Source organism: Phocoena sinus, chromosome 1 (genome assembly GCF_008692025.1).
Source record: "Phocoena sinus isolate mPhoSin1 chromosome 1, mPhoSin1.pri, whole genome shotgun sequence".
NCBI classification, from domain to species: Eukaryota; Metazoa; Chordata; class Mammalia; order Artiodactyla; family Phocoenidae; genus Phocoena; species Phocoena sinus.
The window spans coordinates 107,631,797-107,650,423 of record NC_045763.1 but is presented as its reverse complement, the minus strand read 5'-3'; the positions used below and the strand labels follow the sequence as shown (position 1 = coordinate 107,650,423).

Genomic DNA, 18,627 nt, shown 5'->3' with positions numbered 1-18,627 from the left:
GGTAATCCTATTTTTAGTTTTCTAAGGAACCTCCATACTGTTCTCCATAGTGGCTGCACCAACTTACATTTCCACCAACAGTGTAAGAGGGTTCCCTTTTCTCCACACCCTCTCCAGCATTTGTTATTGGTAGACTTTTTAATGATGGCCATTCTGATTGGTGTGAGGTGGTACCACATTGTAGTTTTGATTTGCATTTCTCTAATAATCAGCAATGTTGAGTATTTTTTCATGTGCTTATTGGCCATCTGTATGTCTTCTTAGGAGACATGTCTATTAAGGTCTTATGCCCATTTTTTGATTGGGTTATTTGTTTTTTTATTATTGAGTTATAGGAGCTGTTTGTATATTTTGGAAATTAAGCCCATGTCAGTTGCATTGTTTGCAAATATTTTCTCCCATTCTGTAGGTTGTCCTTTCATTTTGTATATGGTTTCCTTTGTTGTGCAAAAGCTTGAAAGTTTGATTAGATCCCATTTGTTTATTTTTGTTTTTAGTTCTATTGGGAGACTGACCTAAGAAAACATTGGTACGATTTATGTCAGAGAATGTTTTGCCTATGTTCTATTCTAGGAGTGTTATGGTGTTATGTCTTATGTTTAAGTCTTTAAGGCATTTTGAGTTTATTTTTGTGTATAGTAAGAGGGTGTGTTCTAACTTCATTGATTTACATGCAGCTGGACAACTTTCCCAGCACCACTTGCTGAAGAGACTGTCTTTTTCCCATTGTATATTCCTGCCTCCTTTGTCAAAGATTAATTGACCATGGGTGTGTGGGTTTATTTCCAGGCTCTCTATTTTGTTCCATTGATCCATGTGTCTGTTTTTGTGCCAATACGATGCAGTTTTGACTACTGTCAGTTTGTAGTATTGTCTGAAGTCTGGGAGGGTTGTGCTTCCAACTTTATTCTTTTTCCTCAGAGTTGCTTTGGCAATTCTGGGTCTTTTGTGGTTCCATATAAATGTTAGGATTATTTGTCCTAATTATGTGAAAAATGTCATGGGTAATTTGATAGGGATCGCATTAAATCTGTAGATTGCTTGGGTAGTATGGCCATTTTAACAATATTAATTCTTCCAATCAGACAGCATGGGATATCTTTCCATTTCTTTGAATCATCTTCAATTTACTTTATTAATGTTTTATAGTTCTCAGAGTAGAAGTCTTTCACCTCCTTGGTGAGGTTTGTTCCTAAGTAGTTTGTTGTTTGGGTTGTGATTTTAAAAGGTATAGTTTTTTATGTATTCCCTTTCTGATATTTCATTGTTGGTGTAAAGAAATGCAACCAACTTCTGTATGTTAATCTTGTATCCTGCTAACTTGTTGAATATGTTTATCAGTTCTAGTAGTTTTTGTGTGGTGTCTTTAGGGTTTTCTATATATAGTATCATATCATCTGCATATAGTGACAATTTTACATCTTCCCTTCCAATTTGAATACCTTTTATTTCTTTTTCTTGTCTGATTGCTGTGGCTAGGGCTTCTAATACTATATTGAATAGAAAAGGCTAGTGGGCATCCTTGTTTTGTTCCAGGTTTTAGTGGGAAGGCTTTCAGCTTTTCACCATATTATATTGGCTGTGGGTTTGTCATAAATAACTTTTCTTGAGTTTATTACCTCCTTTTTGAATTCCAGGTCTAGTAGACTGGTGAGGTCTGTTTCATTATTTGTTCTTTCAAGAGAATTCTCTTGTTCTTTTAATTGGGAGTAGATCCTCTTCCTTTTCATTTTACTTAAATTTCTCTGTCTCTATGATTTTAGGAGAAACAGTTATCAACTGTGATCTTGAATGTTTATTTGGGAGTGTCCCTGTGTAGCTTCCATGATATTTTTGGTGTGAGGGCTAGTTTCAGGATGAATGCCAGCCAGGCTTTTTCTCAGTGTGTGCTGGCCATTATCCCCTTGACAGCAGGGTGTGGATGGTGGTGTAGTATCTAGAGCCTGTGCTGGATGTGAGGTGGGGGTCCCTCTCTGCTCCATGTCATGGCCCTGTCAGGGGCAGGGTGTGCTCCCCTGTTGGAGTAGAAGCCTTGAGGATTGGGTTTGATCAGCCTCTGTTGTCCTTGAGTACATGCCCTGCCCCAAAGGAAGTGAGTGTTGAAGTGAGGCCTGTGTGGTTACAGAGGACCTATGTTCCACCTGTGTAGGCATCTACAGCTCCACTCAGAGGCAGCCCAAGATTGTGTCCCTATTGTGTTTATCCCAGATCTAGTGTAAGACTGTGGCATGGAGTGGGCTGGGCCTGGAGGTTGGGGAGTTGTGGCTGCAGGGACTGAGGTGGCTACGCTGCCACCTGAGATCTGGGCTGCCTCTGTGGCAGACCTCACCCAGGACCTCTCTGCCCTAGATCTAGTGCTGAGCTGGAAGACAAACCACTGTGTACTCCTGAGCATGCTCAAAATGGCCGTTGCAGCCCCAACTGGACCACACCCCAGGCCCTCTTTCTGCCTAGCTAGATCATATCCTCTCCCATGGCCTGTCTGCTCAAGATTCATTGCTTGGCCCTTGCACACGCCTGTTGTGCCACCGTGGACACACACTAATGTTTGCTGCATTTACACCTGTTGCCCTGAGCCCTTGCTGACTATGGCATCTGAGGCTACTCCTAGATCACACCCCAGATATCCTGGTCTGTCTCTGCACGACTAGATCTAGTCTCTGGCAAGATTCTGTGCCAGCTTGTGGTGTGGAGTGAGTGGGGCCAGGGCATTTGCCCCTTTGGACTGGGAAATACAGCAAGGGGGCTGCTCCCAGTGCAACACTCTCTGCCCTGATTGTCAGCAAGCCAGCATGCACTGCTGGTGAGTAGAGTCTAGTCTTCTCCAACCCTTCTGTCTCAACAGATTTCCCAAGAGGCAAGGCGGCCTGGCCACTCCATGCAGGACCCCAGGACTGGGATGCCCATATTGTGACTCGACCTGCTCACTCCCCAGGGCAAGGGTCTACCCTTGTGGACCTTCTCCTTGCAGATCCCACCAAGGAGCCCAGGAGCTGACCCAGGTCTTCTTCTTTTTCCCCTTCCTACCCAATTAATTACATGTAGATCTTTCTTGCAGCTTTGGTTTATAGTTCTGCCACTTTTCAAGGAGGAGTGCTCCATATGTAGATGTATTTTTGATATGTCTGTTGGGGAGAGGAGCTCCATATCCACCTACTCCACCATTTTGATTCTGCTTCAGACAGTTAGCTTTTTAATGACAGTCTGTCTTTCCTGTTTTTACACACTCACCCTGAGGACTGGTATAGAAATTAGAAACTAAGCAGGTGAAGAAAACTTTATTTCTTTATACATATTTTGCTTTAATAGCCACCAAAAAGACTGTTTCATTTCCTCCCACTGACCCTATCCACCAGTTATGTTAGCCTTCAACATATCGCTATAGCAACATATATAAATATATATCATACATTTATACACACATACACACATTCTAAAGCACTGTGAAGACACAGACTAGGCTTTAGCAACTGGGGGTTCCTCACATGTCACTTAAAAATGATCACTGATTTGCTTTACACAAGACTTTCAATGGGCTTGGTGTGGCCATTAGTCCCTAGTTCCCAGAGAGAAGTTGGGATGACAAAATGGGACAGCATATTTAGAGTAAGGTCAGTACACTTTTTGGAGATCATAATAGAGTAGAAATAGGAGGTCTAGGCTAAGCATGAGATGGCATCTGGGAATCACTGCTCTCACCACGTGGATTCAAATAACTCAGGTGCTGCAGTGTAGACCAATCCCCAGCCTGACTGTGACCCAGCTCGCTGGCCCAGGTTAGGTCTGCCAACACTGTCCTGCAGGGCACGGCTGCTCAGTCCTGTGCTTTTAGATCTGCTGTGGAGCTCCAGTGTGGGGCTCCATTGCTAGGAAGCAGGTCCTATTTCCCCTGAGTTGACCCTCGGAGGATGAGGCGAGAAATGTGCTGTTGCTGGTTCCCATACCCCTGGGGCGTTCAGAAGCAGTGTCACAAGGTCTTCTACAAACTATGCCTGTTTTGCTTAGTGCTGGGTCCAGTGGACCTTGCCTGGTTATTCCTCAACTGCAGGAGAGGCCCTCTGCCTTTCGCCCTGCCCCACCAGGCCACGTCTCTGACTCCTTTCAGACCTTCCAGCAGGTGTGGAGGAGTGGGGCCCAGATCCTCCTCAGCAGACAGGGAGCTGCAAAGCAGGGGGGCAGGCCCACCCTTCCTGCAGTTTTAAGGACCTCTGGTGGCTTCGCTTCTTGCTTGGCTCCTGGAAGGCAAGGGTCACAGGACTGGAGTGCACGGCAGAGCCCTTAGGGATTTCACCTGCAGACGAAAATAACACAAAGTAAGAGTCCATTATCAGGCACTGCTGGTGGCTAACTGAGGCTGGAGAGAGATCTGAGTGGTGACAGAAGCCAGGAGCACAGTGAGAGCCTGTCACAAGGATGAGCTGAGGGGACGAGCTGAGGTCTGGAGGAGCAACTGGGGCCACCAGGTTGGAGGAAAAGCTTCCCACCACCTCCTGTGGTCATATCTCTGCTCAAAGCCACTGAACACCAGGTGGCCGGACCCTACCACTCCCTCTTCAGGGGCCAGTTCACTCTCCAATTCACTTTGGAGCAAAAGGATGGCTTTTGCAATCTCCCAGGTAAGGAAATGCTTAGTATGAAACAGGCATATATAGAAGCAGCCTGTTGTAGGAAGGAGAGGACATTTTGCAGGGACGTCCTCCTATTAAAGTTTATGTTCTGTTTACTTGATGAGGAGGGGGAGGGACCAGGTCAGCAGGGACCTCAGAGATCATCTAACTCTAGTGCCCCCTCTTACAGATGAGGGTCAGCAGGCTCACAGAGACTGGGCCCAGCCAAAGCCACACAGCCACTTAGCGACAAGCCTGGGATTAGATCCCAGGCTTGGGGCCTTTCCAGTGGCCTAGGGGAAGTGGGAAGGATACTTCCAAACTGGGGAAGCCAGGAGGTATGAGAGGCTGTTGGGTTACCTTTGCTGAGGCAGGAATAAGGTTTTACAGAGGCAATCTTGTAAGTGTTCTTCTAAAAAGGCTCAGGAAAGAGAGGAATCATCAGAGAAAAACAGAAGAAATTAGCAAAACAGACAAACAAAACAGAGCTAAATTATGGCCCAACCCATTTTCATACTGTGGGGTCAACATTCTCTTAGGTTACAATTTAGGAACATTCCTAGGGATGTGCTTAATTGCTTATGGCAAAGCTTTAAAGTCCAAGGTAAAAGGTTTAGTTTTTGATTTTTAGGCCATTTCTAAGACCTTAAGTTTTTCATCAAAGCGGTTGCTAGAGAATGTGTTAGTGTTTTAAATAAAAGTAGAGAAGGTCTGCCATAGAGATAATATCTTGCCCTTTGTGTTTCAGTTTTTACTTATTACCAAATGCTCTTTCAGATCAATAAGACCCAAGGATTTTCTTTTGTGTTGTTGCTTAAAGAAAAAGAGATGTCAGAATCAAACTGCTGTTTGCAGCCCAATAATGTGTAGTGAAATCAACTTATTAGTTGCATCTTTCCATTATTGTTCCATATAATGGTATAGGAAACCCCCGAACACCTGACTGGCCTCAGGATCCCTTTACTGAAAGCTCCTTCAGAGGCAGACCCCATATGTCCTCTGACCTCGAGAATCAACTGAACTGCATTTCTCCCCACTCCTGACCTGGCATAAAGGAGACAGAATTGGAATAAGGAGGGAAGATGATGACAAAGTAAGGGCCAACCGAGAGGTCAAGGGAGGTTGCTGATTGGGGTGGAGGGCTGATGAGGATGGAATCTAGAGGGATGCCCATGAGGACCCGATGTCTGCTCCTGGAAGGTCAGAGCAGGTCGAGGATCTCCTGCGCACCCTGATGACAGACGGTGATAAGTTTGGGGCGGGCTCTCTGGCTCCGACTGGTGCAGTAGTTTCCTTACCTCCAAATTCGTCCTTGCTTTCTTCAGAACATCGTGTGTCCTGGTCACTGAAACGAGAAAGCAGCCCCCAAGGCAGAAATTACCAGTGGGCCCACGCTTGCGTTGGATTTGTGTTCTACAGCTTGTCTTTCTGGACACTCAGCTTGGGGTCTCCTGCTGCCCCCCACCCCGTGTCCCCTCCTCTGCCTCCACGATTACTGATGGCACAGGAGGTTTAGAGACGTCACATCAGTCTCCCCCATCCCCTAACCTCTCTGGTCTCTGTCCATTCACAGCACAGGTGGCGGACCTGGAAGGACCCCCATTTCCTGTCCCATTCCCTGGCTGGGGGCACCCACACTGGCTGAAGATAAACTGTTCCATGCTCTCCTTCTGCTGGTTGGCGGTCTTCAGATGCTCAGCTGTGCTCTGAAGGAGACTCTCCTGTTTGGATAGTTTGGTTCTCAGTTCCAGAAGCTCCCTTTTCATGGACTCTCCCTGGGAAGAAAAACAGGCTCTCTGTCAACGGTCAGAAGGCCTAAAGCACCCTGTGTTTGGTGGCTCTTTACAATTCCAAATAGGATTCTACAATCTTCTCAAGTATTTTTGGAGCAGATTTCCCTCATTAGAGCCTCTCAATCCCTCCAGCAGGTGGTGGCTCAGGATGGGCCATGAGGTGGGACACTGAGGACCTGGAAGCCCCCGTGCAGATTAGCACAGGCTACACTCCTGTTGCTGCAGAGGACCTGACTCCAGGCCACACTGAAACTCTCAGCTGTGAACAAGAGCTCAGATTTCATGCTGACATAGTTATTTCACTTGGGCATCACAAGTAAGACTTGGTCGTTGGGAATATTACGCCTGGATATCATGCCTGGGGAGACGGGGCTGGCCTGAGACAGTAAGTTTGTAAATATATCTGCCAACCACAAGATAGCAAAATGCTCCCTCCTTGGAATTAACATAATTGGGGCCCCTAAAGTGTCAGTGATCTTAGTCTGGAGTTGGAACCCCTGGGTGGGATCCTGAAACCTGCCTATCCAAGGTCACCACAGAAAGCAGTCTGAGATCTGAGAGCACCACGGGGAGGCTGACTCTCCCCAGGCCTGACCCTGTGACACAGATGTAAGTGATTTTCTGGGATTCCAGGGGGTGGCTACAAGAGGCTGGGTGACTCCTGGTGACATTCTGTGATCCTGCCTATGTGGACCTGGAGGTGGGGGTGGGCTAGGAAGGGAAAGGAGATGTTGAGGTTTTAACATGATCCTGAACTTCAGCGCAGCCAAACTTCAGAAAGTTAAAGAAACGGAACATTTAGGGGTTACCAGGGCTCTCGTGTCTCTGCCTCCTCCATGTCCTTTCCTTCTGCTCTTTGATTACTTATCCTGGGGGTCAGGGCTGGGGGGAGAGGGGATGGAGTCAGAGCTGCACTGAAAGCAGCCACCGCGGAGGAGAGGTCTCCCTCCAGGGACGCCCCCTCAGGTCCCCTTTGTCCCAGCTGCCCATTCGGCTCCTGACCTTCAGGATCTGCTGACCAAGGAGGCAGAAGGGTATTTGGGGGCAGAACCAGTAGGGGATGCTGGCTTCTTACCGCTTTGCTGTCCAGCGCAGGGCCGTGGGAACTTGGCAAGGCTGCTCGCCAGAACATGGTGAGGAGGGAGGCTGCCTCCTCCAGTCGGTGGTGAAGGGCGTTGGCGCTGTTCCTGAGCTCGTGGATGCCTTCACTGCCCATCACCTGGGAAAAGGGGGAGGTAGCCATGGGCATCCCCGGGGCTGAGAGATCACTTTTTTTTTTTGCTGAGCATTGGCCTCGGCTTCCTTTGTGGGTGAGGCGTAGACACGGGCTTGCTTAAACCTGTGAAATCCTTTTCTAACTTGGAAGCCAAGGTTCTCTGACCTCAGCAGGAACCTCTCCATTTGCAAGAATTCATTTGATTCCAGCCTTCCCCACATTCTTTAGCTTCTAGTCCTGCTTTATGCTCCAGAGTCTAAGGTCCCTATTTTTGTACTGGCCCCCCTTGTCCTTCCGTAAATCACACCTTATGCTTCAAATGGACTGTACCACTTGTAGCTCGAAGGACTGAAGTGCCGCTACCTTTACCTGGCATGTTCTCCCCCAAGAACTTACATATCCCCTGTTGGCACCCCCCCATGAACCTGTTACTTTCCTTGCCTGGGATAACAGCTGATTCTGGGTTCATGCCCTCACACCCAGAGCCCTTGTAACCTTGTGCCTGGAGCCCCTGGTTATATTTATTTACACAGGTGTGGGCATCCCTCTCTATCATGGGGGCCCCTGAGGGCAGGGCTGTCCCTGCATGCCTGTGCATCTCCAGTATCTCAGACAGCCCAGCAGCTAGTACCTGGATCTCTCCCTGGGGAAGGGCTCTGAGAAGCCTTGCTGCTTGCTCTCCTGCCTTGCTCAGTGTGAGCAGAGAAATTCCATGGCTGCCACCCTCCTCACCCCTTCCACATATCTGGCCCATATGGACGCAGATTCTCATTTTCCAGCCAATTGATTAAGTGATTTTATTCTGCCCACAGATGGTCATATGCTAGCATGACTTTAGCAGATAATAAGCTACCAAAGGGTACTCAGTACAGCATTGTGTGTATGTTGACGCTTAACGTGCTCTACTGATGAGGACGGCAATGCTGCACATGCTTTTCTGTGGTTCTGAGGGGAAATAGCAAGTCAGCTACATCTGGAACAGAGCAGAGCTTGTAGTGAAATTAGCAGATGAAGATAAAAGGCCTAGCTGGATATAAATGGAAGATGTATCCTCAGCTGATGGGAGATGTGGAGCAGGAAAAATAAATAGAGGGAGAAGAAGCTAAAATCAGAAGAAGAAAGGGCCTAAGGAAAAGGTGCACCTAAAAGCTAAAACGTGATTACCTCTGTGCCTGGAGCTTCAAGGCCAGGGAAGTTGCAGGTTGATCTCATGAGCGACGCTATCTTCTTGACCAGCAGTCTGCCCTCCCCAATCTGCTGTCTTAGGGCACTGTAGTCATCAATGTGGCCAATGACATGGCGGCCATGCTTATTGGCAAAGGAGCCATCAGTAGCATCACCCTCCAGCTTGGGAGGGTTCTTCATTACTGGAGAAGCATCCAAACCCAGCTCTGAAGAATAAAGCCACAATAACACAGAATCCACTGTTATACATAATCATCCTCAGTTCAATCCAAAATGGACATCAAATAGTGAAAGAGGCCAGAAACAAGAATGACAGTCTTGGAAAGTACAAGTGTGAAGTCCATAGATATTCTGGGTTCTATATTTTTATAATCTTTCTTACATCATCTCATAATGATAAAATTGCCAGGAGGCAAATGTTATCCTTATTGACAAATGAAATATTCAGGACAAATTTTAAAAAATTTTAAATTTGGGGGTTGAAAAGACACAGACAAGAAAATTAAGCTGGATACAGAGAGCACTTTCAAGAAGGAAGAGATTATAGTGCAATGAAGAAATACCAGAGCAATAGGAAAACCACAGGAGGAAGAATAATGACAAAAAAGGCAGCCACAGGAGGTGGAATGAGTAGGGCTAAAGGCCATGGGACATGCAGAGAAAAATCTCTAAAGTCAGATAATGTGCATATAGAGAACCAAAGGTTACTTGCTTTAGTCATTTTCCATCATTAGACCCTGAGTCCTGTAGTTGCCCTATTTACCATTTGTCCTATTGAAGGTTGTGGTCTCTGAGCCATGAGCAGTGGGAGAAGAGCTGGGGAAGACCAGAATTGGAGAATTCATGCCCACATCCCGAACTGGAGGGGAGGCAACTGAGTCTAGGGAGTAAAGATAACCACAACTTTAGGAACCCTGGAATATACTGCTCCTGAAACACATGCACAGCCTATCTTCACTACTGGAGATCTAAGGCAACATGACTCTCCTCTTACATAATCATCACCCGTGTACCACAGTCAAAACCAGTGGAAAACAAACCACTTAATTTGGAGCAAGATGTTCCTGTAATTGAACGCTGTTCCATGAGAAAGCAACTTCTAGTTTGAAAAATTATTAGATATATTTTTCTAACCCCTGATTTGAATATAATATTGTATGCAGTGTGTCTAATACAATGCTTTCTAACTAAATATAAATACATATAAATATATATAGTATATATGTTAAAAATATTTGATCAAAGAACGAATGGATTTATGGGCGATTAAACTCAGCACTCTAATCACCATTCTGATGAGTCAGTGCTGGAAAATATGTAGTAGTATAAGAAAGAGACATACTAGAAAGCATGTAGTAGTATAAGAAGAATAGGAGACATAAGCCTTGGTGAGTTTGAGATGCCCTATTGGAGACCAGGCAGCAATCCTCCAGGGGAGGTATTGGAAAATATCACAAAGAGACAGAAATGACCCTGCTCAGGCAAATGTGGCTTAGAACCTGCTTTCCACCTCAGGCCTCTGTGCTGTATGATGATGAGGAGGAGTGACTGAGCCAGTTCAGATGAGTCCTGGCTGGTGCTGTGGGGAGGCTCTGAGAGGGGAAAGCATGAGAGGAAAGAGAAGCAACACCGAGACAGAGCATAGTGAGGTGGGAGGAACACAGAGAGCAGATCAAAACTTCTGCTTCGGATCTTCGATTGGCCTCTTAACTCCTGTAAACCTTAGCATGTCAGTTAATTGTCTCAGTGCCTACGTTTTCTCATGTAAAATACAGAGATAGTAAAATCTACCCTAGCTCTGATGAAATTATTTGAAAATTTATTTGAAAACGTGGTAGATTTTAAAGCCCTCTGCAAATGTAAAGAATAGGCATTAATACATACAGCTGTTAATTGTTGAGCAATTATTGCATCAGGCACTGGTAAATTATTTCACTTAATGCTCCATATAACTATGCACAGTGTATATTATTATTATCCTCATGTTAAAGATGAGGAAACTAAGGCTTAAATACCTGAGGAGTTTAATCACAAGGCAAACAACATGTAAGTGTCAAACTCAGAATCTGGAGCCAGATCTGACCCTAAATCCCAGGCTCTCAAGGCACTGTATTGAAGCATCTTCGATTTCACCCTGACCTTAAGGAGCGCGCAAGAGGTGAGATTGTCCCTTCCACCGTAGACATCTTGGGGACCTCCCCACTGGCTGAGGGCTTCCTGATTCCCTTTTCCTTCCTACCTTGGAAGAGCAGCTGCTTGATTCCAGGGTCAGTGTTGGTGGGGAATTTCTGGTTAACAGAGGAGGGGCTGAGGCTGGTTTCGCTGGCACCACCATCCAACTGCTGCTCGAGCTGTAGTCGCAGACAGTTGTTCACCTGAATGCTGTGCTCCAGCTGCCCTCTCAAAGCTCGGATCTCTGCCACCAGGTGGCTCAAGTCACTGCTCAAAGGTACTTGGTGACAGGCATCCCAGGTGTAAGCTGAAAGTAGAGAGAGGATGGAGGGTCTGGTGGCACTGAACCAGGTATTTCCAAGCATTTGTCAGAACACTCCTCTGACATTCCTTTCTGCCAAGGACCCCACTGTAATTTCAGGGTCCCAGGACCACACCTGTGATGGATATGTCACTTTTCCTATGCAGGGCCTGGTGCACACTGAGATGGCATACACTCCAGCATGGAGTTTCCTTGGAGGCTCAAATGACCCTCCTCCATCTAGAGGGCATTTGATTGGCAGATAAGTCAAGCCTATTATTTCACCTTATTAACATCAGTCCTGCAGGCTAGACAGTAGGGTCTTCCAGGGCAGGAGATCAATACTGAACTAGGGAAGGGGAGGGGCTGAGGGAGAAGGAGATGTGATGAACTCCACATTCAGAAATCAAAGGGAGAGGAGGAGGATGGCATCAGGGCTTTGGGCAGCATGTAAGAATGGGAGTGGGGTACCACAGACCAGGGATCATAACTAACTGGACTTCTCAATTTCTTCTAGTTTTTTTTACCTCCACTCACCACTCATAGCCTGTTTCTATATACTGGGGGAAGAAGAGATCTAAGAAATATTCTACAAGACCACAGTTGCTCATCTAAAAATGTTGAAGCCAAATGTAGTTAAAAAGATAGAACTTGTTTTGGTTTTTAGCAAGGCTATAGGATGCATATACCATATAATACATGCACCCAGTTGCATCAGGGCCACAGGCCTTAACCAAACACATTAATATTTTTGCAATGAGCTATATGAATATTCTCACTAAATGGGATAAATGGAGAGGAGTGCAGGACAAGATGGCAGAGTAGAAGGACCTGAGCTCACCTCCTCTCATGAAAACACCAAAATCACAACTAACTGCTGAACAACCATCAACAAAAAACATTGGAACCTACCAAAAAGATATTCTGCATCCAAAGACAAAGAAGAAGCCACAACGAGATGGTAGGAGGGGTGCTTTCATGATATAATCAAATCTCATACCCACTTCTACAGACTGGAAAACAATTATATTGCAGAGGTCCTCCCACAGGAGTGAGAGTTCTGAGCTCCATGTCAGGCTCCCCAGCCTGGGGTACTGTAATAGGGAGGATGAGCTACCAGAGCATTTGGTTTTGAAGACCAGCGGGGCTTGAGTGTAGGATCTCCACAGGACTGTGAGAAACAGAGAATCCAGTCTTAGAGAGTGCAAAATGGTTTCATGAGCACTGGGACCCAGGGCAAAGCAATGACTGCATAGGAGCCTGGGCCAGACCTACCTGCAGGTCTTGGAGGGTCTCCTGAGGAGGCAGGAGTCAGCTGTGGCTCACAGTGGGGACAAGAACACTGGTGGTGGAGGCCCCAGGGAATATTCAACAGCATGAGCTCTCCTAGAGGTCGCCATTTTGGCACTGAGACCTGGCCCCGCCCAACAGCCTGCAGGCTCCAATGCTGGGATGCCTCAGGCCAAAGAACCAACAGGGTGGGAACACAGCACCACCCATCAGCAGACAGGCTGCATAAAGTCGTCCAGAGTCCACTGCTGCCTCTAAACATACCCCATGACTTGGCTCTGCCCACCAGACAGACAAGACCCAACTCCACCCATAAGGGGGCAGACATCAGAAGAAAGAAGAACTACAATCCTGCAGCCTGTGGAAAGGAGACGACAAACACAGAAAGTTAGACAAAATGAGAAAGCAGAGAAATATGTCCCACACGACGGAACAAGATAAAGCCCCAGAGGAACAACTAAGTGAAGTGGAGACAGGCAATCTACCTGAAAAAGAATTCAGAGTAATGAAGTAAAGCTGATTCAAAATCACAGGAAAAGAATGCAGGCACAGATTGAGAAGACAGAAATATTTAACAAAGACCTAGAAGAACTAAAGAACAAACAAACAGAGTTGAACAATACAATAACTGAAATGAAAAATACACTAGAAGGAATCAATAGCAGAATAAATGAAGCAGAAGAACAGAATGATAGAAATCACTGCTTTGGAACAGGATAAAGAAAAATGAATGAAAAGAAATGAGGACACTTTAAGAGACCTCTGGGACAACATTAAATGCACCAACATTCACATTATAGGGGTCCCAGAAGGAAAAGAGAGAGAGAGAAAGGGCCTGAGAAAATACTTGAAGAGATAATAGCTGAAAATTCCCTAATATGGGAAAGAAAACAGTCAGTCAAGTCCAGGAAGAGCAGAGAGTCCCATAGAGGATAAACCCAAGGAGGAACATGCCGAGACACATATTAATCAAACTGACAAAAATTAAAGACAAAGAAAAAATATTAAAAGCAACAAGGGAAGAGCAACAAATAACATACAAGAGAATCACCATAAGGTTATCAGCTGATTTTTGAGCAGAAACTCTGCAGGCCAGAATGGAGTGGCACAATATATTTAAAATGATGAAAGGGGAAAACATACAACCAAGAATACTCTACCCAGCAAGGTTCTCATTCAGATTTGATGGAGAAATCAAAAGCTTTACAGACAAGCAAAAGCTAAGAGAATTTAGCACCACCAAACCAGCTTTACAACAAATGCTAAAGGAATTTCTCTAGGCCAAAAAGAAAAGGCCACAATGAGAAACAAGAAAATTATGAATGGGAAAGCTCACTGGTAAGGCAAACATACTGTAAAGGTAGGAAATCATCCATACTCTAATGTGATATCAAAACCAGCAATTGTGAGAAGAGGAGAGTACAGATGCAGGGTATTGGAAATGCATTTGAAAGTAAGAGACTAGCAACTTAAAACTTAAAAAAAATCTTGTGTATATATATAGATTGCTATCTCAAAATCTCATGGTAACTGCAAACCAAAAATCTACAATTGATACATGCACACACACACAAAAAAATCAATCCAAACACAACACTAAAGATAATCATCAAATCACAAGAGATGGGAACAAAAGAGGAAGGGATGAAAAAAGACCTGCAAAAACAAATCCAAAACAATTAACAAAACCGCAATAAGAACATACATATCAGTAATTACCTTAAATGTAAATGGATTAAATACTCCAACTAAAAGACATAGACTGGCTGAATGGATACAAAAACAATACCCATATATATGCTGTCTACAAGAGGCCCACTTCAGATCTAGGGACATATACTGACTAAAAGTGAGGGGATGGAAAAAGATATTCCATGCAAATGGAATCAAAAGGAAGCTGGAGTAGCAATATTCATATCAGACAAAATAGACTTTAAAACAAAGACTAAAAGAAGGACACTGAATAATGACCAAAAGATCAATCCAAGAAGATATAACAATTGTACATATATATGCACCCTACATAGGAGCACCTCAATATATAAGGCAAATGCTAACAGCCATAAAAGGAAAAATCAACAGTAACACAATAGTGGGGGACTTTAACACCCCACTTATATCAATGGACAGATCATCCAGACAGAAAATCAATAAGGAAACATAGGCCTTCAATGACACATTAGACCAAATGGAATTGATATTTATAGAGCATTCCATCTAAAAGCAGCAGAATACACATTCTTCTCAATTGCACATACAACATTCTCCAGGATTGACCATACGCTGAGCCAGAAAGCATGCCTTGATAAATTTAAGAAAATTGAAATCATATCAAGCATCTTTTCCAATCACAACACTATGATATTAGAAATCAACTACAAGAAAAAAATAAACTAAAAAAACACAAACAAATGGAGGCAAAACAATATGCTTCTAAACAACCAGTGGATCATTGGAGAAATCAAAGAGGAAGTTAAAAAAAAATACCTAGAAACAAAATGAAAACATGATGATTGAAAACCTGTGGGATGCAGCAAAAGCAGTTCTAAGAGGGAAGTTTACAGTGGTACAATCTTACCTCAGGAAACAAGAAAAATATCAAATAAACGACCTAACCTTACACCTAAAGCAACGAGAGAAAGAAGATCAAACAAAACCCAAAGATAGCAGAAGGAAAAAAATCATAAAGATCAGAGCAGAAATAAATGAAATAGAGACAAAGAAAACAATAGAAAAGACCAATTAAACCAAAAGCTGGTTGTTTGAAAAGATAAACAATATTGATAAACCTTTAGCCAGACTCACCAAGAAGAAAAGGGAGAAGGCTCAAATCAATAAAATTAGAAATGAAAAAGAAGAAGTTACAATGGACACCACAGATATATAAAGGATCATAAGAGACTACTACAAGCAACTACATGCCAATAAAATGGACAACCTAGAAGAAATGGACAAATTCTTAGAAAGGTACAATCTCTCAAAACTGAACCAGAAAGAAATAGAAAATATGAATAGACCAATCACAATTACTGAAATTGAAACTGATTAAAACACTTCCAACAAACAAAAGTCCAGGACCAGATGGCTTCAGAGGCAAATTCTATCAAATCTTTAGAGAAGAGTTAACACCTATCCTTCTGAAACTATTGCAAAATATTGCAGAGGAAGGAACACTCCCAAACTCATTCTATGAGGCCACCACCACCCTGATACCAAAACCAGACAAAGATACCACACACACAAAAAAAATTACAGGCCAATATCACTGATGAACATAGACACAAAAATCCTCAAAAAAAAAAATACTAGCAAACCGAATCCAACAAAACATTAAAAGGATCATACACCACAATCAAGTGGGATTTAACCAACGGCTGCAAGGATTTTTCAATATCCATGAATCAATTGGTGTGATAAACCACATTAACAAATTGAAGAATAAAAACCATATGATCATCTCAATAGAGGCAGAAAAGGCTTTTGACAAAATCCAACACCCATTTATGATAAAAACTCTCCAGAAAGTGGGCACAGAGGGAACTTACCTCAACATAACAAAGGCCATATATGACAAACCCACAGCTAACATTATACTCAATGGTGTGAAGCTGAAACGATTTCCTCTAAAATCAGGAGCAAGACAAGGATGTCCACTCTTGCCACTTTTAGTCAACATAGTTTTGGAAGTCCTAGCCATGGCAATCAGAGAGAAAAAAGAAATAAAAGGAAGCCAAATTGGAAAAGAAAAAGTAAAACTGTCACTTTTTGCAGATGACATGATTCTACACATAGAAAAATCCTAAAGATGCTACCAGAAAACTCCTCAATGTATTTGGTAAAGTTGCAGGATACAAAATTAATACACAGAAATCTCTTGCATTTCTATACACTAACAACAAAAGATCAGAAAGAGAAATTAAGGCAACAATCCCATTTACCATCACATCAAGAAGAATAAAATACCTAGGTATAAACCTACCTAAGTAGGCAAAAGACCTGTACTCTGAAATCTATGATGCTGATGAAAGAAATCAAAGATGACACAAACAGATCAAAAGATACACCATGTTCTTGGATTGGAAGAATCAATATTGTCAAAATGACTACACTACCCAAGGCAATCTACAGATTCGGTGCAATCCCTATCAAATTACCAATGGAATTTTTTGCAGATCTAGAACAAAAAGTCTTAAAATTTGTATGAAAACACAAAACACCCCAAATAGCCAAAGCAATCTTGAGAAAGAAAAACAAAGCTGGAGGGATCAGGCTCCCTGACTTGAGACTATAATACAAAGCTACAGTAATCAAAACAGTATGGTACTGGCAGAAACACAGACTTATAGATCAATGGAACAGGATAGAAATCCCAGATATAAACCTATGCACCTATTGTCAATTAACAACAAAGGAGGCAAGCCTACACATGGATAAAAGGTAGTTTCTTCAATAAGTGGTGCTAGGAAAACTGGACAGTTACATGTAAATGAATGAAATTAGAACATTCCCTAACACCATACACAAAAATAAACTCAAAATGGATTGAAGATCTAAATGTAAGACCAGATACTATAAAACTCTTAGAGGAAAACATAGGCAGAACACTCTTTGACATAAATCGCAGCAATATCCTTTTGGATCCACCTCCTAGACTAATGAAATAAAACCCAAAATAAAGATATTGGACCTAATTAAACTTAAAAGCTTTTGCACAGCAAAGGAGACCATAAACAAAATGAAAAGACACCCCACAGAATGGGAAAAAATATTTGCAATCACTGTGACTGACAAGGGATTAATCTCCAAAATATATGAACAGCTGATACAAATCAATATCAAAAAACAAAACCACCCAAGCAAAAAATGGGCAAAAGATCTAAATAGACATTTCTCCAAAGAAGACATACAGATGGCCAAAGAGCACATGAAAAGATGCTCAACATTGCTAATTATTAGAAAAATACAAGTCCAAACCTCAATGAGGTATCCCCTCACACTGGTCAGAATGTCTATCATCAAAAAATCTACAAACAATAAATGCTGGAGATGGTGTGGAGAAAAGGGAACCCTCCTGCACTGTCGATGGTAATGTAAATTGGTACAGCCACTATGGAGAACAGTATGGAGGTTCCTTAAAAAACTAAAAACAGAGCTACCATATAATCCACCAATCCCACTCCTGAGCATATACCCTGAGAAAACCATTATTCAAAAAGAGTTATGGGGCTTTCCTTGTGGCGCAGTGGTTGGGAGTCTGCCTGCTGATGCAGGGGACGCAGGTTCGATCCCTGGTCCGGGAGGATCCCACATGCTGCGGAACAACTAAGCCCGTGTGCCACAACAGCTGAGCCTGCGCTCTGGAGCCTGTGAGCCACAGTTACTGAGCCTAAGTGCTGCAGCTGCTGAGGCCTGCATGCCTAGAGCCTATGCTCCACAGCAGGAGAGGCCACCTCAATGAGAGGCCCGCGCACCGCAGGGAGAAGTGGCCCAACTTGCCGCAACTAGAGAGAGCCCACACGTAGCAGTGAAGACCCAGCACAGCCAAAAGTAAATAAATAATTAATTTAAAAAGAAAAAAAGAGTTATGTACCACAATGTTCACTGCAGCACTATTTACGATAGCCAGGACATGGAAGCAACCTAATTGTCCATTGACAGATGAATGGATGAAGATGTGGCACATACATACAATGGAATATTACTCAGCCATAAAAAGAAACGAAATTGAATTATTTGTAGTGAGGTGGATGGTCCTAGAGTCTGTTATACAGAGTGAAGTAAGTCAGAAAGAGAAAAACAAATACCTTATGCTAACATATATATATGGAATCTAAAAAAAAAAAAAAAAGGTTCTGACAAACCTAGGGGCAGGACAGGAATAAAGACGCAGACATAAAGAATGGACTTGAGGACATGGGGAGGGGGAAGGGGAAGCTGGAACGAAGTGAGAGAGTGGCACTGACATATATACATTACCAAATGTAAAATAGATAGCTAGTGGGAAGCAGCCGCATAGCACAGGGAGATCAGCTCTGTGCTTTGTGACCACCTAGAGGGGTCGGA

The 18,627-nt window shown here is 43.6% G+C and overlaps 1 protein-coding gene across 1 annotated transcript in view; it reads right to left on the bottom strand.

Annotated features, from left to right (window-relative positions):
- Positions 1–3,277: 3,277 nt before the first annotated feature.
- The window catches only part of LOC116752630 (myomegalin-like), a 225,454-nt gene continuing 210,104 nt past the window's right edge, over positions 3,278–18,627 (bottom strand). Inside the window, 8 exon segments of the mRNA XM_032629403.1 lie at positions 3,278–4,291; positions 4,968–5,019; positions 5,906–5,952; positions 6,244–6,382; positions 7,476–7,619; positions 8,781–9,007; positions 9,565–9,681; positions 11,041–11,280. Of these exon segments, the coding sequence (XP_032485294.1) occupies positions 4,146–4,291; positions 4,968–5,019; positions 5,906–5,952; positions 6,244–6,382; positions 7,476–7,619; positions 8,781–9,007; positions 9,565–9,681; positions 11,041–11,280 (1,112 nt within the window). The 3' untranslated portion in view covers positions 3,278–4,145.